Genomic DNA, 27,397 nt, shown 5'->3' with positions numbered 1-27,397 from the left:
ACACTTTCATTTTCAACATCCTGTATCATGTGTTTGCTTTGTAAACTTTTAAAGAATTAACAAAGATGATACATTTAGTTTTACTTAATTCAGTGTTAGTTAGGGTTGTTAGAATCAGACCAACTCTGCATCCTAAAGTGGTTTCTTACCACAACAAAATAAAGTAGTATCATCTGCAAATAAAATACATTTTAATAATTTGGAAACTTATATCATTTATTTACAAAATAAACAATAATGGGCCAAACACTGAGCCTTGGGGAACACCACAAGTAACCTTCAAAAATTGTGAATTAAAGTTATGTTTTTGGACATATTGATACCTATTCTAAGTACTTAACCAGGAGTGTGCTACCTGGTTAAGGAGATAACAAAGTTTACAAAGACAACAAATGCGCACACCCTATGGTCCACTCACACAGGTGTGTTTTATTTTGTCTTATTAGACCTTTTCTCAGGACTGTGTGGGTGTTTACAGACTGAGCTTAACTCTCTTTACTCCTTGACTGGGGCAATACCTCAAATTTTAAGTCTGGCATTTGAATCCAGGCTTTGTTAAATGTTGAAGTTAGTTTATTTAATGTGACGTCAGGGTTCTGAACCACAAAGTTGGAAAAGGATATCCTATATATCTTTATCATTCTTATTACTCCATTATTATACATGTAGTTTGGTGACTTCATGTTTATCCCAGCTTAACTCCCTTAAACGTGAAGGTGGAAGGCAAACCTTGAATAACAGACACTAACAGTCATTTTTCAACACAAACATTTCTTTTAACAAGACTAAGAGTCTACAGACCTGCTAGCGGCTCTGTGAAGCTAAATTTGCTCATTAGATTAAAAGTCAGGAGATCAAAGTTATTACAATTCATCCTGTGGGGAATGTGAATGTGTGAACCAAAGTTCATGACAATCCATCTGATAGCTGCTGAGATATTTCAGTCTGAACCAAAGTGGTGGACCGACAAACGGGAAACACCATCCCTAGAGTCATGCTGCCAGAATCAACAAACGTTACAGAGATGAAAAACCACACCAAAAAAATCAAACGTCTCAAGAGTAAATCTTACTGTACTTACCATATTTTCAGGGTAACAAAATGGAGATACATACCGTGGCAGCATACTGTGTGGAGGAGAAAAATCATAAGATTTGTGCTGGAGAGTTACTGAAGCAATTAAAACAAGTTTGCACTTCATTCACATGAAATTGTAGACATTTGTTTTCACTTTGACTATTTTTTGTCTCAGTAAATCAATGCTACAACACTTACCACAGTTGTCTCTGATGTAGGTGATCAGCTCACATTCCTAACACAACAGAAAGGAAGTGAAAATACCATGTGCATGTTTAGATATTTTCCTTTAATGGTGACAGATGAAATGACTTTAAGGTGGACTTACAGTCATGCCTTTGACTCCAGGAGGACCTCTGCGACCCTGGATGGAGAAAAATAAGAAGAATTATTAACCTTGACTCTTTCAACTCAACTCAACGAATCAGTACTGACTGTCTGCTTCTGCTCTAAGAGAAAAGTTGGTAGGATTTCCTTTTCTTTTAAAAGATGATGATGATTTTGATGATAATACTCCTTCCATCCCTCACTCACTCTGTGTCCTGGATCTCCCGGGTCTCCAATTGTGCCTGATTCTCCCGGTCTGCCTGAGTTTCCCTGCACCAGTCGGATAAGAAATAAAAAGTCACCAGTAGTGGAAGAAGTACTCCGATCCTTCACTTCAGTAAAAGCACCAGCACAACAATGTAAAAATACTCCATTACAAGTAAAAGTCCTGCATGAAAAATCCTACTACAGTAAAAGTACATAAGTATTATGAGCTTGATGTAGTTAAAGTATTGCAGTAAAAGTAGTGGTTTGGTCCCTCTGACTGATATATTATTATATATGACATCATTTGATTATTAATAGTGAAGCATCAGTGTTAGAGCAGCATGTTACTGTTGTAGCTGCTGGAGGTGGAGCTAGTTTCAACTTCTTTATACACGGTTAGCTAGTTTAGTCCAGTGGTTCCCAACCTTGGGGTCGGGCCCCTCCAAAGGGTCAGCAGATAAATCTGAGGGGTCATGAGATGATTAATGGGAGAGGAAAGAAGAAAAAACAAAGTTCTGATACACAAATCTGTTTTCAGTTTTTGGACTTTTTCTCTAATCTTTGATTTTTGCTGAAATATTGGATCATTTGAACATTTATTGAAATGAAAGTATGTGAGAAGTAGAAAAGGAAAAATCACCATTTGGTGGAGCTGTTAACAACTCATAGACATGTAAAATGTGACCCTGACTACACACTGCTCATTGTAAGACATCCAAAGCCCAAAAGGTTGGAAACCACTGGTTTCATCTTTAACAATGTGTTGTATTTTAAAAGCTTGTTATATTATCCATTGTGTCAAATCTTCATATGAAATGTAACTAAAGCTGTCAAATAAATGTAGTGGAGTAGAAAGTACAATATTTCCCTCTGAAATGTAGTGGAGTGGAAGTATAAAGTAGCATCACATGGAAATACTCAAGTACAAGTACCTCAAAATCGTACTTAAGTACAGTAATGGAGTAAATGTACTTGTTTACTTTTCACCACTTAAAGTCACTGATGAAACAGAAATATTGTCACTAAAGAGAGAGAAAAATCACAGGTGTGTTTGTTGTTGCTCACCCTTCGACCTTGGTTCCCATCACGTCCCGGATATCCTTTGGTTCCCTTCTGGCCCTCCTCACCCTGAAATCAAGGAAAAAACACTCATACATGAATTTATAGCAGTTTTGTTTTAGTCTTGTTTAGAGTTTATCAAGCAATTCTATTTCAAATTTAGGTAAAATAAATGGACTCACCTGTAAACCAGGGTAACCAGGAAAACCAGGATCTCCCTGTAAAGAGAAAGTAAGATTTAGTCACTCAAATATCTCATGCCGTTTGTATTAATATGAATACATTTATTAATAAAAGAGCATTTCAGGATTTCATCTTCTTCTCTGTCTTTTCATCTGTGTGCCTCCAGTACAAAGACAGATCCAAGACGTGTTTAGCCTAGTAAGCTTAGCACAAAGACTGGAAGCAGGGGGAAACTGCTAGCCTAGTTCCATCTGGATAAGACAGACATAAGGAGGATTTCCTAAAATGTGAAACACTTCTTTTAAGTTATTATGGTCTGCTCTACCTTGGAACCTTTGGGTCCTGCAAATCCATGACCATCTGCACCATCCTGACCCTGAAACAGATCAAACACTGACAGTCAGAGTCACTGAGTGGACTATAAATATACACTTTAAATTATACTGTGTATACAAGCACAGCAGGTGTCCCAGCTCCTTACCGGCATTCCTCTGTGTCCCTGTGAACCTGGACCACCTTTTACACCTGGATCTCCTGGTTGGCCCTTCAACAACATCAACAAACAGTTTAAACTTTCACTGTACTGAACTTATCAGGTCAACCGAACTGTTAAATTTTCTCACTATTTTTTTAAAAAAAATCACATTTTACTTTTCTGTAAATTTTACCTTCCTATATTGTGGTCTACAATTTCCATAAACCCTGTTTATTTTAGTTTATTTAGTTTTTATTAGTACGCTAACAGCATGACTTTAGGGATGGCAATGTTTGTTGCTCTGTTGGTCGGTCCACCACTTTTAATCCAGACTGAAATATCTCAATAATTATTTGATGGATTGTCACGAAATTTGGTTGAGACATTCATTTTCCCCAGAGGATGAATCCTACTGATTTTTGTGATCCCCTGACTTTTCCTCTAGCACCACACTGAGGTTGACTTTTGGTTTTTAGTGATTTTTTTGACAAGTATTAGATGGATTGTCAAGAATTTTGGTTCAGTTATTCACATTTCCCAGAGGATGAATTACAATAACTTTGGTGACTGTCTGACTTTTCATTTATTTCCAATACTTTGGTTTCTGACCAACTATCTGCAGAATCAATGACATTCCCATTAGCCTCAGCTGTGCTTTGTGTTGCATGTGAGCACACTTAACTAAGATGGTAAACATGGTGAGCTTTAAACCTGCTAACATAGTCATTGTGAGCATATTAGCATGTTGATGTTAGCATGTTGCTGAAAGCACTGGTGTGCCTGAATACTCAGACTTGCATCTGTAAAAATATCAGAATTACTCTTCATGTGTTATATATGTATAACTGTAGAATGCAGACTCCTCCTCATGTCATTACAATCACCAGATTACAAGAAATACGTGACCTCTATGTCATTTAAAGGACCAGTGTGTAGGATTTAGTGCCATCTAGCGGTGAGGTTGCAGATTGCAATAAACTGAATATCCCCATCCCCCCGCCTCCACCTCCAAGCATGTAGGAGACTCTACAGTGGCCATGAAACTCGCTACTATAGAAATATGACAGTACAACATGGCGGGCTCCGTGGAAGAGGACCTGCTTGCTCTATAGATATAAAGGGCTCATTCTAAGGTAAAGACAACACAATAATTCTTGTTTTCAGGTGATTATATACTGATTAAAACATACTAACTATACAAACTGGTCCTTTTAATGGCAGCTATGGCCCTGACTTAACCCTGCAATAGCCAAGAACTATATTTAGATGTAATCTGGTTAGAACTGCAACAATTGGCTGTTTTGAGTCTGTTCTGAGATTTTATAGACTTTTATTGATTAATTGAGGAAATAATTGACAGATAATAAAATAATTGTTAGTTGTACCCCTAAATCTGGCCTTCCTTTATCTATTCTTAACATGGTGAAGTATTTGTAGAACTACCGATGAGGCACAGGAAATGATGTCACACACCTTTTGTCCATTAGGACCCCGATGTCCAAATTGTCCTTGGTCTCCAGGTTTTCCATTTTCACCCTGCAGGAAAACCAACAGAGTCAGAGCAGGAAGAACAGAGCTAGATACACCTAAAGCTGGAGACAAACATGACGACGAGCTGAAGACTGGATAGACCACAGAAAGATTGTTTCCACCGACTGGCGCTGATTTCTTAGTATTCGATAGTCAGGAAGGAGCATAAACCTTATGGCTGTAATCACACAGACAACAAACTGAACCACTGCTCAGAAACATCTTGAGTTCTGCAGGTAGATGACCTGCAAATCCAGTGAAAATGCCAATTATCATGTGTTGTACTATAACAAACATGGACAACAACCAGCCGTTTGTAAAGTTTGCGCTGAAAAGGCAAAAAAAGGACAAAAGAAGCTGAAATGGTGTGTGAGATCCTGGATGAAGATAAGTGGGAAATGTGGACTATAACTGAAGGTAAGTGAAGTTTGTAAAATGAAGCTTCAGAAACTTCAGGTTCTGGTCGTCTGTGTAGATCTTGGTTTTAATGTTGTAAAGGCGTTAAATCTCTTTACAGCTTAATCAGACTTTCCTCCATTTCTCTCACACCACAAACCTTTCTTCTTCTTCTGTTTACTTACTGGTACGTCTCCCTCAGGTGACACACAAACAAAAAGAGACATCATTGCTCACTGACATCAGTTGCAAACAAAAAACATTTTCAGAAAATTCTTTATGAGAGTGGGAGCTGGATTTTTACATGAAGAACAAGGAGGAGATACGGAAGCCCTGAAGGCAAGTGACAAAAACAAATTCTGGTGATCCATTTTCTAAGTCTGATCTAAATTGTTTTCTCTCCTGTGTTTATGACTTAAAAACAGGTGAAAAACAGGTTTTGCCAGGATAATCTTTCTAAGTTATTCAATCTTTTTCATCTGTGAAACACGTGGAAAAGTTTTTCAAGGTGAATTTTTTTAATGCTTTTAGTCCAAAAAATTTCACTTGTAAAAACTTTTTTCCACCTGTTTCACAGATGGAAAAAAAAGGAACTTCGAAAGATTGTCATGGTAAACCTTTTTTTTTTTTATTTTACCTCTTCTTAAGTCACAAACACAGGAGAGAAAAAAATGTAGATCAGACTTAGAAAATTGATCACTACTTGCCTCTCGGGGCTTCTGTAAGGAGATGATGTTTTATGGATTTTAAAGAAAAGGTAACTGAACAAGGTTTGTGTGGATAAACCATATGAGACTAAATTGAAGCTGCAAGCAGCGTTGAATGGGCCCGCGCACGTCAGGCTGCGGTGCAATCGAAGGGCTTCTGTGACGGGCATGTAGATGTCTTCAGACCCGGGCTGTTTTCAGACAGTGCAAGAAGGAGATAAACATCACTTCCTTTGTCCACTATTTTGCCTGCTGCTGGGGCTGCTTCACTGAAATTTTGTAGGGCGCGCTATTCAGCCAGTTTGCATCACTGATGGAATATTGTCATGTAGACGTGTTCAGGCCGGGACTCTTATCAAACATGTAAAGTTTGGTGCAACTGGAGCATTTACAATAAAGTTATAGCAACTTCCTCTGTCATGGCGAAACATCAAATCTCAACGGTGTGAGGATGAGAATTTTCTGCAGAGTGAGACATGTCTGTCTTGCTCACACCTGTGTCATCAAAATGATGCAAGTTTTGGGCACATTCACAAATTAATTTCCAAATCTTCATCAAGTCTATTTTTAGAAAAGTAAAGACCTTTGACCCACATGACCTGGTCAAAGTTTGATTGAAACGTGTACTGTCAGGTGTGTAGAGACAATAAGTAACTGCAGCTGGACACAGAAAAATACGCATATATTTGAATGGAGAGTGTGAGCGAACCACTAGGTGCTCGGGGCCTAATAAAGGAAAATCTGCAGTACAGAGCTACAAATTTTAGTTTTGATTTTATTTTTCTGCAGCACTTTCTCACTAAACTGTCACCCTCACTCCATTTTTTCCCTTCCCCTCATAGGTCATCCCCACTACTGAATTATACATGTAAGACCTATAATTATTGTAAAATAAATGATAATAACACCAAACTTCATACAAAGTTTGTATATAATGTACTGTATGTATATAGATCTTTCTGCTGTATCCTACAAAAATGAGCTCCATTCAACCCCCACACCCATCCCCCCCTCCTATTCTCTCTCTCTCCCTCTCAGTTGTAAAGGAGAATGTCACTCTTCTTGTGAAATCTCCTCATAAATCCCACGACTTTCGCCAAATCTTACATTAAATATCACATTTTAGTAGGAAATTTCTTGGGGAGTCCCATGTATTTCGTGTGTTTCTTTCTTTCTTTCTTTATTATTACGCCACTTACACCCTAAATTTGACCCCCCTAAACATGCTCAAAAACTCACCAAATTAGGCACGCACATCAGGCGTGGTAAAAAATTTGATAAAATGTAAAAATGAATCCCCAAAAAGCCAAAATGTGCTCTCTAGCGCCACCTATGTAACTAAAATGGCTGCCACAGCCCATAGGAATGTTGTAGAGAGATCAAACCAAAACTCAATTATTCGTCTTATCAAGACCTACAAATCATATGCTGACACCCCTGACCTAAATCCAACAGGAAGTCCACAGTTATCCTGTCAATATGAGACTTTGCCTTAATTTTGGCCCCCGAACAAACGCTATCTCCTCCGAAGGCGTTTATGGTATCGGCTTCAAACTTAAATAAATGACTTATGACACTGTGCTGAAAAAAAGTTGTTAAAAACTTTGTAATGACTCGAATGGTTTGGATTTTATAAGCCCTGAAAGTTGCAGTGCCACATCACATCAAATATACCCCTTACAATGTAAAACAATGTCGGAGGCATGGACTTTGTGTCACACAGAGGCTTCTGACGTCTAAACTATAAGTCTGACCACTTTCAAACCTGTATCAATGGATTCGCCACAAAATTTCCTACTAATATATGATTTTTAATCAAAGTAATGGGATTTATGAGGATATTTCACCAGAAGTGTACTCCTCCTCAACTGCTCCTGGTGATGTCACTCCCTCAGGGCTGTGACACATTTCGCAATACACACTCATTATAAAATCACAGGAGGAGAGAGAAAATATTTTAAAACTCACACTCTAATATCTCAAAAACAGTAAAAGATAGAAAAACCATGTAAATTCAAGATTTGTAAGTCAAAGTTTCGTGATTCATTTAAAGTTCAAATGAAGTTTGTCTCTAAAACTTTGTGGAAGCGGTAAATGTTCAAAAAGGTGTGGGTTCGCTCACACTCTCCATTCAAATATGAGTATTTTTCTGTGTCCAGCTGCAGTTATTGTCTCTACACGCCTGACAGTACACATTTCAATCAAACTTTGACCAGGTCATGTGGGTTTGAAGTCTTTCCTTTTCTAAAAATAGACTTGATGAAAATTAGGAAATTAATTTGTTTTAGACACAAACTCACTATGCTTCCATATTGTTTGTTTCTCATAGTGCCACCTACTGTGCACAGGAATTCTGCCTTACAACACACATCATCAGGTTTGCATGATATTACATAGTATGTTCCTAACAACATAAACTACAACATGCCTTTATTTCTCAGGTGTGTTTACTTTGTGGATGTTTTCTAGCTCTAAAATAGCTTCACCACTTCATGCACTGTCCAAAAAACGCCTGTGTATGAAGAAGTCCAGACCCACCGACCACGTCACAGCCCAACGTGCATGGGGCGTGAGGGCCTGTTCATCGCTGCTAGCAGCTTTAATCTATCCAACAGTTTGATCCGCAGCAAGATAACTCAATGACTAAAGGTCTTTTCAGGTCCAGTCCTGTTTTATGGAATTCAAACTTACATATTGTCCAACACTCATCATCTTTGTTTATTAAAAAAAAAAACATCTTAAACAAATTCTTCAGGAACAGTGTTCTCCCTTTTTCAGGCATAATTTTGTACAATTCTGTCTTATACATTCCAAGTACTTTCTATAGAATCTTTAATAAATTCAATAGTTCAACTTCCTCTTCAACAGGAGGCTTTTGAGTTGATTTATATTCTTTTTAAGCAAACTTAAAGTGAGATTAGAGCTTTTTCTACCACAGGAAATTGAAAACTTGTAAACTGGAGCTTCCCTGAACCTGAATTTATAAGAACCTGTAAGGCCCAGGTTCTGTTTTGTATTTCCACAGTGTTTTTCAAACCAGAAAGTTTCAGATGTCAGTCTCTGAAAAAGCTACGCTGTATGTCCACACTGGAACAAACTTTGCCATCGTTATGTGCTGGTCAGTAGGTGAGCGTGGCGAGTGCAGGTAAGTTGTGGGGCAGACATCAACAGAATAAGTGGAGCTAATATATATTTTGACTCTTAAACCTTAGTATTGCTAAATTATTGGAAGAGCTCTGTGGTGGAAACTGCCTTCCCATGATCAAACAAATGTACAAGTGAATATGCGAAAGTAACATTTATGTCAATAAGAGAAAGTTCCCAGGGAAGTTGAAAAGAAGGCTAATCAGTAATATGACGTTTTGGTTCTCTGTTTGATAAATGTGTAAGATGCTGATACAGTTTTATTTCTACGATAAACCAAAGTGTCAAGATCCCTAATGAACTCAGCAATAATGACCAAATAGTTTTGAATATGATTAAAATACGAGGTGGAGTCTTGTAAATAAGCTCCACAATAGGAGGGGTTATGAGAAGTATGGACTATCATTTTTTATGATTTTGCATTAGGTTTTTTATCCTGGGATAAAGGCCTTGGTTTGCTTTGTATTGCTCTTTATGCACAGTAAACCTATTCACATTGAATTCTACCAGCTTCAAGTGTATTTTTTGAGTCTTTCTCTTATAGGTTTTGAGTTTAATACTAAGTTGTGGGTGACCTGAAGATTTATTGGCCTATTTGAAGATTTCCCACGACAGCTCCACACACAGTAGGAGGTTGACAGAGCGGAACAGAGATATAGCACAATGGTTTCTAATTATTTTCTTCAAGGTAAAATAAAATATAGTATGAAGCATTTAGTCACTCTGCTCCACTATCAAGTGGAAAAAATAGCTCACTACTGGAAATGTTACATAAAATAGAAAATACAGTCGTAGGTCATTGAGTTCCTGTAGTGGAAAAGTCCTACCAGTGACAACTTTTGCCAGCTAGAAAACTCGTCACTATTTGATCAAAGTGACCACCACCGCTGACCACAGTGAGACCCTGGTTGTTGGAGACAAGACTGTTGAGGTTATTTACTGACCCGAGGTCCAGGAAAGCCAGAGATCCCTTTGGGTCCACGTTCACCGTTTCCTCCACTGCGTCCCTGCAAACACAACATGGACAGATTTAAAACACACTCCTCATACAGATGTGTTATTCCACTTCAGTGTACATTCTGATTGATCAATAATTGTCACCTCCTGAATTGAATCAGACAGATTCTGATACATGTTAAAAGAATTTCCTCCTGATGACCTTTAAATAATGGAGACTGGAATTTATTTTCTTGTACAAGAAGGAGTGTTTCACAGTGCAACACACAAACAGGGTTACAGAGAAAAAGGCTTGTCTCAGAATATTCACAATTGGTTTATATACCTTACAAATGGGCGTCTCATATTTCTCCTAATGTTTACAGACATATTCCACAGATAACGTCATGAAATTTTCTCAGTTCTCTAATTGGTTGGCCAGGTGTAGGTCCCTGAATCGAGATAACTCCCTTCTGACCTGTCTCTGACCTTTATTCCCTCCTGATGTCCTCTAATGCATGTACTGGCCCCCCGTCGTTAATCTTACCTGCTACGTTTGCTGTTTCTGCAACTTTGCAGAGCAAAACAGGAAGATTCATCATGATATGCAAAAACAAGAACGCGCACATAGTAAGGTTTTAAGACATCGAATCACAGTATAATTCTAATTTTTATAACAAAACATTTTGTCTCTTTATCATTTAGTATGTTTACATGCACTTAAAGGGGTCACTCAGGGAGACCAGAGGCCTGTACTACGATGCAAGTTCAACATACCCAGGATATCTTTTCACTATCTGGCTTCACTGAACCTAACATTGGCCGTTCCAGATAACCAGAACTACGAAGCTGGTTATCAATTAGCTCAGTCAACCCAAGGTTTTCCAGCTACGAGCGTGTTCATCTGAAAGAAGCGGGGTTGTTAATTACGAGTGACATAATCAGAACCATGAATGAAGTACTTCATGATATGAGATGAAACGGTGATACCAAGTACCTGCGGAAAACTTCTGTTTAGGAGACAGCAAAAAGTCATATTCAACGAAGTGAAATGTAAATGACAGCCTGTAATCACACAACAGAATAAGATGTAGAAACACTAGCAATAATTTCCACATATTAGGCTACGGCTTAAAATACATGTAGGAATTATCATATATGACTTAAGTACAGAGAGTATTTTTTGCTATTTAGTTGGATGATGAAGAAACCATCTGAATATGTCACATAAAAAACAAAAGTAACGTCAGACTGTTTCTGCTACTGAAACAAAGAGTGTAAAAGTAGTTAATGACTGATGCGGTCTATCTGACCCAAATGTTGCTTTATAATCACGGGAGCCAATTAACAGTGTTGATTATTTTTCTAATAAAAAACAATATTTCATTTTCATTTCCAGTTATCATCACACAGTTGTCTCATGTTATTCTTAGCTGCAGTGATGGAATCAGAGTGTAAAATCATCCACACTGTCAGCTTAATAAACTTTATACTATTAAAATGCAGCTAAAATCATCATCATGTGTTTAGTGTCGTAAATGATCTCTCCATTTATTAGAAGCTCTGCTTTAAAACCAGAGTGGAAATAGAAAGTCTGGAACAATAAAATGTTTCAACTGACCTATAGAAATATATATTGATCTTTTTTACTAGCATTATTAACATTTCTACTCAGGTTGTTTTATGTGCTAATTAAAAATGTGCATAAAAACATGTGGATGGAGAAACAACTATTGTAAGTAATTGTAAGTATCGTTTTGTAATTTAAGTTAACCTATTAACTTAAAGTACCACTGTGCCTGACTACAGCCTCACAGAGCTGCAGCTAGTTAGACCTCGACTGGTTTAAGTAACTCTTGCAGCAGAAAGGGTGATAGTTGGTGATTATTTCCCATTTTTCATTAGACCAGTGCATATAAATGTTTTTCAAAGATACAGCACATCAGATCTTTTCAAGACATTTAGAGGAGGACAATGATCTAACAACAGGAGAATTGGAAACCTTTTTCTCTTCATTCAAAAACCCCACAGAGAAAAACACAGTTTCCCTTTCCTGGGAAAGCTCCACTGAATTTCCATGGAAGTCTGTTCACCAGCCAAGCCATTTATCACATCCAAATCTATCAAATCCACCTTCCAGGAAAAACACAGGCACTATCTACATGAGTCTGATCTTTGTTGTTCTGTGAAACTAGAAACATCTGTGTGTTTGGCAGAGGGATGACTGTGAGCAGTAAATGAGCAGCTGTAACTGAGCTTTTAAGAATTTAACAGAAGCCTTTCTGAATAGAAACACAGTGCAGTCTGTATTTACACATTTTCCTTGTGTGTAACTTTGTAATCCTTCATACTGGATGAAATGAAACCATGAAAGTAGTGAAGTTGCTGATGTTCAGCTTCTGTTTGGGTTCCTTCACTGATCAATAAACAAACGTAAAGGTTTCAGTTTGATGCGTAACTGTGAATATAGATGGCAGTGTAACTAAAGCTGAAAGTACAGGCTTTAGAAATTAAATTAAAATATTTTTTGCTACTAAATCTGTATACATGTCCATGTTGATACTGCAATTTAATTGGTCCAAAACATTTAGCTAATAAATGCTGCACAAGTCGGGTAGATATTGGATTTAAAGTTTAAATTCCCTCTTTGTGTTTCCTCGGACAGTGTTTCCCTGTTGAGCTGCGGTGGAAGTATAGTAACAAAAAGAGGGACTTTGGCACTAAAAAGACTGTAACGTTGAAAGATATCTACTTGATTTGACTCATTTGGACGCTGAAGCTTCATATTACATAACACATGACATATAAACACATCATGCTTTTTCATAATACAGTTCAGCCTTCCTCTGTTGATCAGAGGGGATACAAAACATATGATGTGGGAACTCAAAAGTAGTTTAGACATATTGATGAGACGTTGGATGCAGAAAGGAGGACAACAGCAATAAACTGTAAGGAGAGAGAACCTCATCAGATGAACTACTGTCCCTTTAACCCTTTAGATCTGGCTTCACATTCTCAGCTGTTGGATGGCTGCTGTTGTCTGATCACTCACCTGTGGACCAGGAGTACCTGGGCTGCCCTGGAGTCCTGGAGCTCCCGGTCCTCCAGGGGCACCCTGCAGGAAGACACACACAGAGGTGAAATGACAGGTGTTTCAGTGTTTAATAGATATATTATTTTTTCCTTTTATTTAAACTTGAAAAAACAAAGCTGAAAAAGGTACAAACAGAAGCTGAGTGGTTTGTGATCATAGATTTAAACTGATCAAGGGTTACCAAAGTATTAATTTTTGGGGTGCTCTGTAAAGAGTTCAGGGTGGTAGACACTAAAAGCAGATCTTCCAAACTCAGTGCAAACTCGAGGGACTTGCAGTGAAAGCCAAGTTTGATGTCTATCTATTATAGATATCTATTATAGATATTATATATAATATATATATTATATATTATAAGATATTATAAGATGGCAGCTTCCCAATAAGATCCTTACAGATAAACAAATACATATGCCTGTCACGTCTCTCAGACAGAGAAGACCACACATCTTCTCCATACTGGATGCAATGATGAGGGCTAAAAATATCACCAGTAATAAATCTAAGAGCAGAATGATAAACAGGATCCAAGTACTTCAGAGTGGAGGCTGCTTATAAATAACATCACCATAATTCATGTGAGAGAGAAAAAAAAAAGTTTCAACAATCACTTTCCCACAAAGCAGAGGAAGGTTAGTTCTATTTCTATACAAGAAACAATTATTTGTCATAATTCGAATATAATATATAGATATAATATAGATATAGATACAGATATATTTACATAAACCTTTTCCGGCTAAACTGAGTGTTGTTTGAGTTCATACCTTCCCACCATACGGACCTCTTCTTCCATCTGGACCCTGAACAGCAGAAAAACAACAGTTTTAAACATGTTTAAAGAATATTTGATCTCAGGCTGCAAATAAGGATTATTGTCATTAACAATTAATCTGCTGAGTATTTTCTTTATTAACTGTTTCAGTTAATAATCTGTGTGATACAAATTGAGGCGATGACTCATCTGCACAGATTGGAAATGTTTCCATATAACATATCGATCGAGTATCTTTCAGGCTATTTAAAAAAGTATTAAATTTCATTAGTTTTTCCCCACAAATATAAAATATAAATTAGCAAAACATGACAGCATCAATATCAAATATCAATATCACACTGCACATAGCGCTAACAAACAAAAACATTGGTAACACTGCTCCAGCACTGGTCAGTCTTTATTTATGATATCAGAGGTGAGGCAATTAGTCGACCAGTCTGGAGCTGCAGAGATCAGTCAATCAACATAAAATTAATCGTTAGCTATTTCGTTAATTGATTAATTGTTATTAGTAATTTTTCAAGAAATGTCCAAATTCTCTGGTTTCAGCTTCTTCAAAGGGAAATTTGATATTTTTCAACCTGGACCCTCTTTTTCCATCTTTTTGTGTGACTAATGGAGACAACAAATTTTGAAATCGGCCCAGTATTGAATAAGAGCGCTTCAACCAGCAGCTGTGAAACAGGCTGTGATGTAATCTGACGGGGTAATAACACTCCGTCAATGTACGTCCACTAAAAGTTCTTGTTTTTTCCACCAACAGGCTCAAATTATTATTATAAGTGTCCGACAACATTATAGAAAGGACCATACAGAGAAATTAAACGTAGAAATTAAACCTTTCGCTTGATCCAGTCTGTATGTTATTGTGTCTGACCAAGTCTCATTGGAGGAGAAGTCTCGCTCTGAAATTTCCTGAGAGTTGAGTTATTCAGCCATGACTTTGAAAATCTTTTTAACATTAAGCTACACTTTCTGTTCTCCAACACAACAAACTCCTCCCGGCACTCCTCTCTGCAACTCTGTCGTGGCTGAATAAAATGACCATTTTATGACATTTTATAGACTAAACAAATAATCAATTAAACAAGAAAATAATCAACAGATTAATTGATAATGAAAATAATCATCAGTTAATTGATCAACAGAGAACCATTTTGATGATCCAGTAATAATACAAATCATTTTAAAAGCAAAGATGCAGAGTGTTCTTTAATTCCAGGCCTCAAATATAAATACTCTCTTCTTCTCTCAGATGTCTGTGATGAACTGAGTATCTTTTATCTTACCGGGTTTCCATTGACCCCGGCGTCTCCTATTCTCCCGTCCAGACCAGGTGATCCCTGCAGATTTAGAAACATCACAGTTCAGCAGAGTGATACACAATATATGATTTAGGACTCAGCCAATGACAGATGAAATACTTTAATATGGAGATTTTTTTTGTGTGTAACAAACACAAACCCGGGTGCAAATTCAGAGTAGAGTAGCTGCTCTGTTGTTGTTGTTGTTGTTGTTGTTGTGTGTAGCTTGTTTTTTGCCAACTTGTTTATCTATGTAAAGTGTCTTTGAGTGCCTTTTAAAAGCTCTGTATGAATAGAATGTATATATTTACATTTTCAAAAAGTTCCCTTTACATAATAACTTCAAAATGTCTCAACACTGAAACACAGACCTTTAAGATTATATTATGACCATCAGAAGTCTTTTCTTTTTTACGTTTGTTTGTTTGTTCATCCAGAATATTTCAAACACAAGGTCCATTTACTATGCTATTCCCAGACATTTATACCATATCCTGTGACTCTCTTTAGCAAAGTGAACTAGTTCAGGCGTCATCACGTAACCTAAGTACAGGATCTCTGATTCGATGTTTCCAACAGCAGTGCTTTGTGGGACTTGAGGTTGATTTCACAGCACTGATCTCAGCACACATGCAGGCTGTGATGTTTCTTACTGGTAATCCTGGGTTCCCGGGTTCTCCTTTGGTTCCTTGTTGGATGTTAGTTATGCCCGGTTCTCCCTTTCAGACAAAACACAGAAACCAGAATCTTAACACGATCACTTTGAAAAAATTAACTCTACAAAGTTTCCTAAAGTGGAGCCGTCAGCTGTGTTCCAGCTGTGACCGCCTGAAAGCAGAGTTGCTTTTAGATTTATTGAAATTAAAGCTATATGTCACTGACTCTTGTAAATATAACGATGTAATGCGACTGCAGAGACGACTAAAAAGGCTGAGAATGAGCTGAGCAGGACTGACTTTAAGATGTTGCCAAAAACACTTATGGATAAATTCTCTTTGTTTATCTGTTAATTACTTATAATTACAAAAGGATTTGGATGAGATGTGAGCTGTAGGACTTTGCTCTTAGTTTAAGGGTTTGTTGATGAGAAACGGTGGATGTTGGGATATCAGCCTCTTAAACTGTCCTTAACCATAAACACTGAGCCAAGAGTGCAGACTCACTTTCTCGGCAACATCCAAGTATGTAGACTTGGCTTGTTTGAGTTGACACACAAGTGACGTCTTTGGTTGTAAATATCAAACATGTTTAAAAAAGTCTTTATGAGAGCGACTGGAAGCGTTTGAATCTGAAGACGTAAAATTAGACAAATCACACACTATATGATTTTATCTGCCGGCTGTCAACACCAACTGACCCAGACTGGCACTGACCCGCTCCGACTCCTGCCCAATCAGTCGCGATGCCCCAATCAGATTCAAAATCGTCTCACCAGTCATCATGTACAGTGAGGGATTGTGGATGTTAAACAAGAAGTTGATGGTGAGAAAGTGAGTGACAAACAGAGAAACAGAGATAACGTCAGACCTTACCGGATCTCCTCTCAGTCCTTGCTCTCCTTTCAGACCCTCCTCTCCTCTTCCACCTGGGATACCCTGAGGACAAGAGTTCAACCTGTCAATCAGCCAACACCTCTGAGCTTCACTTCATGTGATTTTTTTATGCAGTGAATCAAAAGTAAGTAAATATAAAGCCAGACAAAACCCAAAGACCAGCGAGTACCACCACGCAGGGAAATGTCATGAGAAAAGGTTCTTAGTTTACTTACTGGCTCTCCTGGATGTCCTCGCTCTCCTCGACTTCCATTCAGTCCTGTCACTCCCTGCAAACAAAAAAACAGAAACAGCTCAGCACTGAGAGCCTGAAAACCTTCTTTCACATCATCTCACATCACACATCACATCAAGAGTCTATTGTTTGCTTTAACTCTCCAGAGGAGAAACACAGGTTTACATGATTATACTTCCACTGTTGACATCCACGTCTGTTCCATAGTTTAATTTCACAAGTCATAATATTTATCTACAACGTGATCTGATATCTATATTTAGATGTTTTTACATCTTGCTGGTATTCCCCTCTTTCTACTAAATGATCTTGCTAAATTCCTCATTTTGCGGCTACAGAGAGGGAGAATCAGGTTTGAAAAAAGCCTTTCTCAATCAACTCTTTACTCTGAGCAACAGAGTCCAACATGAACACAAAGAAAATAAAGTGTAAAGAAAATAATAATGGATGATATTATTGTATTTTAAAAATGCTCAAATATGAATATCAGTATTGGCCTCAAAAATCCTTTAGGTTATTGACCTTATGAGTTTCAGCTACAATGAAACGCTCCGACTTCATAATGTTGTCTTTTAACTTCCTGTCTACATCAGACGTGGGGATATACCGCATTGTATATATTGACATCCGATGACTGTGATCATCTTGCACCTACATTTTAGCAAACAACTGATCAGTTTTATAACGTACAGCATGTAGGACAAAGCTGAAAGAACACGATAGACTTAAAAAAAAAAAAGATGTGCTTTTATTTATGTTGGTAAATCAGATTACAGACCAACACAGTGAAAATCATCTTTCCAACTTTGAGAAATAGGCTGTGTGAACCATTCAGGACCCAGATTGTTGACTTGTGTTTATTACAACCAGCAAAAGCAACAGCAAGTTAAAAGACAAAACTGGAAATGGAACAAATGAAAAAATTGGACACATTGCATAAGATTATGGCTGCAACTAATGATTATTTTCATTATCGATTAATCTGTCGATCATTTTCTCGATTAATCGACTAGTTGGTTGGTCTATAAAATGTCAGAAAATGGTGAAACGTGTCGATCAGTGTTTCCTAAAGTCCTTCAATGTCTTGTTTTGTCCTCAACCCAAAGATATTCAGTTTATTATCATAGAGGACTAAAGAAACCAGAAAATATTCACATTTAAGAAGCTGGAATCTGAACATTTTGACTTTTTTATTTTATTAAAAAATTACTTCAAATGATTAATCAAAATTAAAATAGTTGGCGATAAATTTAAAAGTTGGGAAGTCAGTCTAATGTCAGTCAAATCTGATCAAACCTGCTGGGTGTTTGACTGTTAAACTCTTAATAATTAAAAAAAATTGATGCTTTTTCCCAAACTTTGACTTTGATTGTTGAATGTTATACGGGAAATCTCAAGATAAGAAACCTCACAGTGAGGAGGTTTAAGGTGTTAACATAATATAATAATAATAAATTATTATATTTATTGAAGAGAAGAAAGCTGATTTGAGGTCTTGGTTTATCTTTTTAATGATATGCTGAACTGATGTAGCTGCTGACATTCGTACCTGTTCTCCATTGATTCCGTCCAGTCCGTCTTCTCCGTTCTCACCCTGCAGCGTTGGAAGAGAATTATCTGTAACATCTCACAGCTGCCCTCTCTTAATGAGAACACATCTGAACTAAAATGTTTGTCTAGATTTAAATATTTGTCCAAACACTCTTCACTTAATGCTGCATTTCACATTTGCTCTCTTGCTTAATTCATTGTCTTCACATTCCAGGAAGCCTGCGTCACTCACCCTGTCGCCAGAGAATCCTGGATTGCCCTGCACACACAAACAACAGGATATAAACACACCAGGCAAAGGACAACAAGATCAGCATATATTATCACTATTATAAACATTTCCAGGCTACTCTCACAGTAAACTTGTAAGTGTTTGTATAAAATTAAATGTCATATTTTTGGACAGATATGTACTAGAAGCCAAAAGGTTCTGATGTCGCTCCACACGGGCAAAAAATGTAGAAAAGACGTGTTTGGTGAAACGTGGGTTCAGACCAGAGTCTTACATTACATCTGTTCTATTATATAGAAAATTGTGAAACTGTGCAAATTATTATGTGAAAATCATGATGGAGCATTAAACCTCAGCTTAACTCTTGCTAAAGCTAACGAGCTTAGCAGTGACAACTATTTTAGCTTCTAACTCTGGCGGAATTCATGTAATTTGGTGGTTGAGTTAGCTTTAAATCAACGCTAGCTTGTGAGATAGCCTTAAAACTAAATTTAAATATAGTTATTAAGCTATGTAGCTGTTGACATTTTGGTAATTCGGTCAGTTATTTCACATAACTAAACAAAGCAGGAGCTAAATCCAATCATGATGGAGAATAAAAACCCAGCTAAACTCCTGCTTAAGCTAACTAGCTTAGTAGATGAGCAGCAACAACCATTTTAGCTTCTACCTCATAGAATTCATGTGATTTGGTGGCTGAGGTACCTTTTGAAGTCACATATTGAAATGTAATAAATTTTAAATGATTTCAGTATAAATATCAATGGTGGAAGGATGGGTAGATACCTTGCAAAACACAGATTCAATTCCCAAAATATATTAAATAATCAAATTAAAGTTAATTTTCTTATTGCCTATTTTTCCGTAATGTTGTAATCCACCACGACTGACTGTTATCTTTTACTTCAGCAACATGCACCCTTGGATTTATCTGGAAAAATAAATGTACTGTGCATCCCTGTTAAAAATCAATATGTAAACAAAGTAGTAAAAATGGACATGCTGTTGGTAGATACTGTATATTCTCCTTACATCCTGTGGAGATTATCCATAGTTCAGTATCTACATGTGGGTTATGCAATTATTTGTTGTAGTCTGAAACTACATAAAATAACAATTAAAAGTTTTCTATTTGTTACTCCCCCAGCCGCCCTTAAACTTCACTGCATCCTCTGCCTTTGTAGGGCAGTGTGGACAGTGAACTATGGTGGTGAAGAACATGAAGCCATGACAAAATGTTATTGTTACATTCTTACTTTACTTAATCTTATTTTAAAGAAGAACTGATGTAAAAAACATACAGTCATGGTATCAATACTGGCAATGACACACCCTCTAGAGCCCCACAAACACAACAGACCACAGCACTTAATTCCCTTTTTATTTGGTCTTAACATCACTCAGTAGGAGGCATTTTTCCATCCTCAGTGTTATTGTGTTCCTCTCGGTAGTATTAAGCAGTGCTGTACCTTCTGTCCTCTGGTTCCAGGACAGCCCTGGATGCCCAGAGGTCCAACGTCTCCAGGAGGTCCTCGGTCGCCCTGCAACAACCAGACAAATCAAACTGTGATTGCAGACTACACAAGAGTCCAGAAGATACGAGCAGGTCAAGCAGTTTCATCCTATGAACAATTTCCTTGTGATAGTTTTACTGGCATTTTAGTAATTTACGTTTGTTAAAAGCCTGTTTTAAGGCTCTTTCATTTTTTATTGACTTTAGGACAAATTGTGTATCCACAAAATCATCTTTTGTTTGGCTTCTTTTGTTTGGCTTCATACTCGTATCAATTTTGGTCCCATTTGTATGTCTGTATGTTAGTTAGTAAGATATATTAACTACATGTTAACAAATCTCAAAAAAATTTGGTGGAAGGTGATGCTAGGTAAGGCTGATAAATTTTATTTCATCAATTATTAAATCTATTACACTCAAAAAATACTAAGAGTTCAAAAAGGAGCAGGTTGTTTTAAACCCACATTTCAGTTCAAGTTTCAACACAGCCAAAAGCTGTTTCAGCGACAAAAGGCCTCCAGTTTTTTTCACCACTCCACCAAGTTTCATCTCATCTTAAAAGGAGTAAAAACTGTATGAAGAAGCACTTACGGCGTGCCCCTCCTCTCCCAGGAAGCCAATGTTACCCCTCCTACCAGACAAACCCTGTTTATAAAACAGACACAAACAGATTCAAATAGATTATTAACTGAAGCCAAAAATGAACTCAAAAACATGTTTTTTTTCTTCTTCTTCTTCGTGCAGCTGGATGTTGTTCTCTTCTCTGTGCAGAGGTTGTTTTCACATTCATCTCCTGAAGGAGGAAAGTTTCTCTGAGCTCACCTTAAATCTCAGTTTAACACGTGGACATATCAGCAGGATTTGTGACATCACAACTAGTGAAGGAGGACACAAAATTTAAAGTTTTTAATTTTTAAAGTTATTCAACGTAAAGTAGTTTATATATCGTCAAACATGTCTGGACGGATCGTTACGCAAGGCAGCCCATTATATGTATGTCTACCTTCTATAAATACACCTGAGCAACCACTTATCTTGATGATTATATGGTTGACTGTTGTTTTATATATATATATATGTTTTATTATGAGAATGTTTATACAATATACAGTCAACATGAAATCACCAATATGGTGCAATTACCCACACACCTTCAAACCCTCCACCCAAAACAAAACAGATCCAGATCTTGCAACTACACAATTCATAGATTATGATAGACGTCCGTTAGAGATGACGAGTAGTAGACAGTGAAAACTTTTACATAATTGAATGATTAACAGTTACAGACAATAGGGCAAGAGTAAAAGTAGTGCAGATATACATACACACACGCAATAAATAAAATAAATTAATAAATATTAAATAAATAAACACATTTCGAAAAATGAACTACTTCCTAAAAAAACAAGGACAGACCCCTAATTTTGAGAGTATATAGCAAGTTTATCTTTTACCAGACTATTACTTTCTGAATACACAAAACCAGGCCTGTTGCTGACTTCATGAAATCACTTGCTCTCAGCCCAGACCAGATTTTCGTTCTTGACATCATGTTTAAAGTTTAAAGATGTGTATTTATGGCAGTCACCTTTGACCCTGGGCGGCCAGGAGAGCCACGGATGCCTGGGTGTCCCGAGCATCTGCACATGACGTTGCAACACTCCCTTTCTGACACTGTAACCTGCAGAGAGACACAGAGAGCAGAAGACAAAAGAGTTAATATAAATTTATATATATATTAATATAAAACAGCACAGTTTTTGAAATTTCTTTCTAATGGCCTTATTTCAAAACTCAAACTACGTAGACAATTATACAACATGTAAATCAGACAACTTTGAAGTTGTTGGAAGGTGTATTATTTCACTTTTGATTGAGTTATACACAACACAACTGTTTTCCATTATAAATATGCTAAACTAGACCAACACTGTTACATGAATTCACTCACTTCCAACACAAACTAAACTATTTCAATACATTCCATATAATAAATGTCATTTTACAATGTCCTATCAGTGATGAATAAGTCAATACAAAGTTCATTGATCCTACAAGTGACATCTTTTATCTTTCTGTCAGACTTTTGTTCCAGTTGATGTTAATGGAGAGTAAAGGCTTCAGTATGCTTAAGATGAGGTGCTAAACGGATTGTCTAACAACACTTTTTGGTCTCTGTACTGTTTTTGACTCGTCTTTGCACCATTTTGTCTTGACTTTGCACTGTTTTGGCTCATCTTTGCACTCTCTAGTCTAGGGCTGTAGTCTGCTGGTTGACTGGTCGATTAGTTGGTCGATATGCTCTCGTCCAACTAAATTCTCATTGGTCGAATCATCTCCGTGTTATTTTCATAAGGAGAAAAGTGCTACATCAGTAGCTTTCCAGGAGTAATCCATTATTTCCTGCGGCGGGAGGGACAGACTAACAAATTACCTGTGAAAACGGGGGTGTATTCAAAGCACCCCTGTTGTTTTCACAACTTTCTGGCAGTAAATGTACAGTACCGACTACAGTGTGTCGGTTAATAAATGCTAAAAAGTCACGTCTGTTGTTTCCCCAAATGCTGGAAAAGTAAAAGGGGTTAGCTCCAAAGTTAGCAACAATGGGTTAGCATAAGCTGAAGACACAAAACAGAGAAATACAGAACGGAGAAATGTGTGGCTGCCAAGTTTGTCTGTCTCTGTCCCATTACACCCCCCCCCCCCCCCCCCCCCCCCCCCCCCCCGCGCCCGCGCGCGACTAATCAATTTGTTGAAGATTATGTGCGATTTTACTCGATCAAGATTTTCTTTGGTTCAGCCCTACTCTAGTCTTTGTAATGTTTTGTCTTGTCTTTGTATTGTTCTCTTGAGTCATCTGAAACGACCACAGAATTGAAGGTTGCGTTCTAGAGTCTGACAATCCAACAATCTGACATCATGTTGTGATTGGTCATGTGTACAGTGGCGTAAAAGTAGGCAGAAGTTTGAACTTCTACCTCAAGCGCTCTCTTTTCATTACTCACCCAACTTCTTCCATCACCTTTTATGTGTACAACTGAGAACATCTAACATGAAAGACTCACAATTTGTGTGCGGATGGTGCTGGCGATGCTGGGCATGGTGATGCTGAGAGGATTGTTGTTGTCGAAACCTCGGCCAAACTCAACCGTCTGCAGCTCGGCGGGGTTATGGGCTCCCTCCAGAGCCACAGTCAGCAGAGCGCTGACTTCAGCAGACAATAAACACAACATCAGATAAGAGATTTACTACCTCAGAGAAGTTCATGTGTCATTGGTCTACAAACTGACATAATGCACTTTATAAAATATTATGTCAAATGGCTACATTCAACTTGATTTTAGGAATATCCCAAGCTGATTCACAGGCTCGAGAGACATTGATGAATTTTTGTGATGTATGTATGATCTATTTTCTATCCTTTGTTTGTTAGCCTGCCAGCAAACCAGCTAAACATCATCTTTTTATGGAGGTTGAAAACTGCAGGACTGACATAACATAAAACACTACGAGACATAATATTACATATTACAGCAGAGTAAATCATCAAAAACTATGATGCAGAATGTATTTTCTTAATCCTTTCAACCCTAGGGTGTTTTTGTTGCTTATTTAGGCTACTCAGAAATGTCATTTTGTATGAGAGTAGTACTAGACATGCTCTAGTACACTTTTTATGGAAAAAAACAAAAAATGTAAAAATGTCTTTATGTGCACAAGTTTTCAATACAGCATAAATATCCACATATGAATGGATAGAGCAGGTTGTCAGGTTTGTCATGCTTTGACGCAGGGGCTGGGCCGAGCCCTTCAATGTGCCCTGCTGAGATGTTTTGTGTAGAAAAAACTACAAGTAAATTATTCTAGATAATAAACATTAAAAATTTCATATTGGGATCAGGATATCCCTACTTTATTTATTATTATATACTTTTGAAGAATTTAAACCATTTACACCACGATGACTTGAGTATAGTGCGTGACATTTTTTACCAAGTAAAGGCTGGAAAGGAAGTCAGAGGGAGATGGGCAAGAAAGATGGAAAAAAAGAGGTAAAAAAGCATAAGGGGGAAAAAAGAGGCAATGAAAGATGGGTAGAAGAGATGAATGAAAGAAAGAACTACAGAAGAGAAAGGGGAAGAAGAAGAAGAGGACAGATTGGAAAAATGGAAGCATGGAAAAAGAAGTGGAGTAGTGGTATGACTATAAATATTATAATATGATATTATTCTATATTTCTATTTATCAGAGCATTTTTGGAAACACCTCTGCCTCCCAGTACTTACTTGACTTTCTCAGCAGTTCTGACTGACGCTTCAAAATCATCACGTCTTCATCGAGTCCGTCTGAGAAGATCACCAGCACCTGAAGGGTGAGGTTGGTCACATGTTAGATTGTTCTTAGTGAGAATCACTCACTCAGGTCTGCAAAGGAGAAACTATTTTGTATGCTGTTTACATGTTTTTAGCCAAGCTTCTAGGGATGCCAATGTCTGTCTGTCTGTAGGCCATCACTTTAGTCCAGACTTGACAAATATTTTATTACCATAGAAACCTTGTAGAGACAATTGTTCTCTCCAGAGGATGAATCCTACTGACTTTGGTGATTCTCTGACGTATCCTCTAGCACCACCACAAGGTTCAGATTTGTGGTTTTGAGTGAAATGTCTCAACAAATTTTAGATGGATTGGCATGAAATTTGGTCTAGACTAATTCATGTCAAGATGAATTGCAGTAACTTTGGTGATGCTCTGACTTTTTATCTAGCGCCATCATCTGTTCAAAATTTCACTTTGTTCAGTATTTTTGTTTCTGACTAAATACCCACAAAACTAATGGAAATGCCATTAGTTTCAGCTTCAGCTGTACTTTCTATTAATTACTAATTAACAAATGTTAGTATGCTAATATGCTCCATTGTGATGGTGGACATGACAAACATTACACTTGCTAAACATCAGCATATTAGCATTGTCATTGTGAGCTTGTTAGCATGCTGATTATAGCATACAGCTTGAAGCATCGCTGTGCCTAAGTAGGAAGCCTCACAGAGTTGGTAGCATGGCTGTAGACTCTTCATCTGGTTTGTTTACCAAATAAGCCATAATAAGCCATACATAGACTGTAAAGACATTGGAAAATATGAAACAGTACTAGTGTTATCTCCTTTTCCATATATTAGATTTTCTAAAACCACTTTTAACTCACATTTTCAAGAATTGAAGTCTGATTGAAAACATTCACTGCTGTCACAGAATGAGAAATCATCCTTCACCTTAATTTCATGATAAATAAATGAAAACATATCCTTTTCCAGGGTTGGAAGCTGCGTCACTCTCACCTTCACATGAGCTTTGGATTTGTCCTTAAACATCTTTTTGAAGGAGTTCAGCAGGGCGGTGTTGAAGTAAGTAGGTTTAGATATCTTCATGACTCTCTGTAACACGTCCTCACTGAGTTTCACAAAGTTCCTCACAAAGTTTGTGTCATACAGGGATTTTCCATATTCGTCTACCAGTCGGAAGGCAATGTTGGCTTTCTTGTCACAGCACAGGTCGTCCACAGAGGAAATGTATTCGAAAATAGCCGGCAGGTTGTCATGGAGCATCTTCCAATGATCTCTGGCTCTTTGTGAAATATCAAATCCGATGCCGATATCGATGCTGCAGTTTCCTTGTACTAAAGGACCTGAAGTAGAGATTTTATATTTTGCAGCGACATTAAAAATATAAGAATGGCAGAAATGTAGAAAAATTAAGGCAAAATAGCACTTCTCAACTCACCAGGTCTAGGTTCAGGTGTAGGTACAGGTCTAGGTCGAGGTCCAGGTTCAGATGTAGGTTGAGGGCTAGGTGTAGGTGTAGGTGGTTCATCTTTTTGTGGTTGTTCACATTTACAGATGGCGGAGGCCAGGTCTTTCTTGATGATGTCCAACTTGTCAAACTTATGCACATTGAACACTCTCACAGGGCTTCCAGTGATCTGCAAGAGCTGCAGGAGGTGGACATCTCCAACACCGATGACAAAAATCACAACCCCTTTAGTCCTGAGATTGTTGGCTTTGTCCTCCACTTCATCATGAGCATCTCCGTCTGAGAACACCACCAGTATCTGGGGGATATTAGCAGACTTACGGCTACCATGTTCCGGTGTGAAGTAATTCTTCATGTAGTCCAAGGCCTCTCCAAGGTAGGTGTTTCCACCACTGTACTCCATTTTGCGGATTTTTGTGATCATAGTTTCCTTCTCGTAGTACGTGTTAAGGTAAAACTCATGCTTAGGATCATCACTGAATTGTGCAGCTCCAACTTGAACAAACTCTTTGCTTATGTTGAAGCTTTCCACAAGTCCTGCCGTGAAGTCCAACATGACTGTGTGGTTGTCAGGTGTGATGCTGCTGGACTTATCAAGTAGGAAAACCAGGTCAGCCTTGCAAACTTCCACAGGAGGAACTGCCAGAGAAAAGGAAGGGCATTTGCCAACATTACTAATCACCAAGTGTACTATGAAACTTTTTCACTTTATAGTGTGATTTAAACTATATTCTGGTGGTTTAAGACTTTTGCCATACTCTGCTATTGATGCCAGGTGTATTGAGCAAACATACACTATTAAGTTGCACATTCACATGTTTATGAAGTACCATTGTACGAACAGGGCCTGGTCTGAGGGGGAAATTTTGATAAATTACAAATAATTCCATCAATTTGATGGATTAATTTTCGTCATCCTCTCATGACACCCCCCCCCCCCCTACCTTTCAAATCCCTTCTTTTTAATCTGATTAGGTTTACTTTTCAAAATTTGCAAGTAACTAAAGCTTTAAATATGCAGTCAGCATTCTCTGTGAAAGCTCCTACCTGACGACATGAAGAGCTGCAGCTCCATCAGTACTTTTAAAACCAAATTAAAAAGTCTGCTACTCAACTCTTTTACCATTGACTCTACATTTATCTCATGTTCTTCTCATGTATGTGAATAATCTTAAACTTAAACTTTAATTTGTAAAGTATATATTTGTCATGTTCTAGTTGACACGGTGGATGTATGTAATGTGCTACTGTGTGTAAATTTGTATTATGTTTCCTGG

General features: G+C 37.6%; 1 protein-coding gene across 3 annotated transcripts in view; it reads right to left on the bottom strand.

The window, feature by feature from the left end:
- Positions 1 to 27,397, bottom strand: part of LOC121905979 (collagen alpha-4(VI) chain-like) — a 61,930-nt gene that overhangs the window by 10,628 nt on the left and 23,905 nt on the right. For 2 of the 3 annotated variants that reach the window (XM_042424602.1, XM_042424599.1), the window contains exons 8-32: positions 26,091 to 26,759; positions 25,649 to 25,995; positions 24,594 to 24,672; positions 23,373 to 23,518; positions 21,896 to 21,988; positions 20,896 to 20,949; positions 20,261 to 20,332; positions 18,792 to 18,818; positions 18,558 to 18,602; positions 16,989 to 17,042; positions 16,753 to 16,815; positions 15,874 to 15,939; positions 15,206 to 15,259; positions 13,906 to 13,941; positions 13,097 to 13,159; positions 10,050 to 10,112; positions 4,802 to 4,864; positions 3,335 to 3,397; positions 3,179 to 3,229; positions 2,853 to 2,888; positions 2,677 to 2,739; positions 1,612 to 1,674; positions 1,406 to 1,441; positions 1,276 to 1,312; positions 1,116 to 1,127 (exon numbers count right to left, since the gene is read on the bottom strand). In XM_042424602.1, coding sequence (XP_042280536.1) covers positions 1,116 to 1,127; positions 1,276 to 1,312; positions 1,406 to 1,441; positions 1,612 to 1,674; positions 2,677 to 2,739; positions 2,853 to 2,888; positions 3,179 to 3,229; positions 3,335 to 3,397; positions 4,802 to 4,864; positions 10,050 to 10,112; positions 13,097 to 13,159; positions 13,906 to 13,941; positions 15,206 to 15,259; positions 15,874 to 15,939; positions 16,753 to 16,815; positions 16,989 to 17,042; positions 18,558 to 18,602; positions 18,792 to 18,818; positions 20,261 to 20,332; positions 20,896 to 20,949; positions 21,896 to 21,988; positions 23,373 to 23,518; positions 24,594 to 24,672; positions 25,649 to 25,995; positions 26,091 to 26,759 — 2,355 coding nt within the window. The remainder of the gene's footprint in view (positions 1 to 1,115; positions 1,128 to 1,275; positions 1,313 to 1,405; positions 1,442 to 1,611; positions 1,675 to 2,676; positions 2,740 to 2,852; positions 2,889 to 3,178; positions 3,230 to 3,334; positions 3,398 to 4,801; positions 4,865 to 10,049; positions 10,113 to 13,096; positions 13,160 to 13,905; positions 13,942 to 15,205; positions 15,260 to 15,873; positions 15,940 to 16,752; positions 16,816 to 16,988; positions 17,043 to 18,557; positions 18,603 to 18,791; positions 18,819 to 20,260; positions 20,333 to 20,895; positions 20,950 to 21,895; positions 21,989 to 23,372; positions 23,519 to 24,593; positions 24,673 to 25,648; positions 25,996 to 26,090; positions 26,760 to 27,397) is intronic. The other variant, XM_042424601.1, reaches the window with a different exon arrangement.

Source organism: Thunnus maccoyii, chromosome 10, assembly GCF_910596095.1.
Source record: "Thunnus maccoyii chromosome 10, fThuMac1.1, whole genome shotgun sequence".
Lineage (NCBI taxonomy): Eukaryota > Metazoa > Chordata > Actinopteri > Scombriformes > Scombridae > Thunnus > Thunnus maccoyii.
Note: the sequence above shows the minus strand (reverse complement) of the source record. Positions and strands in the feature narration are given on the sequence as shown.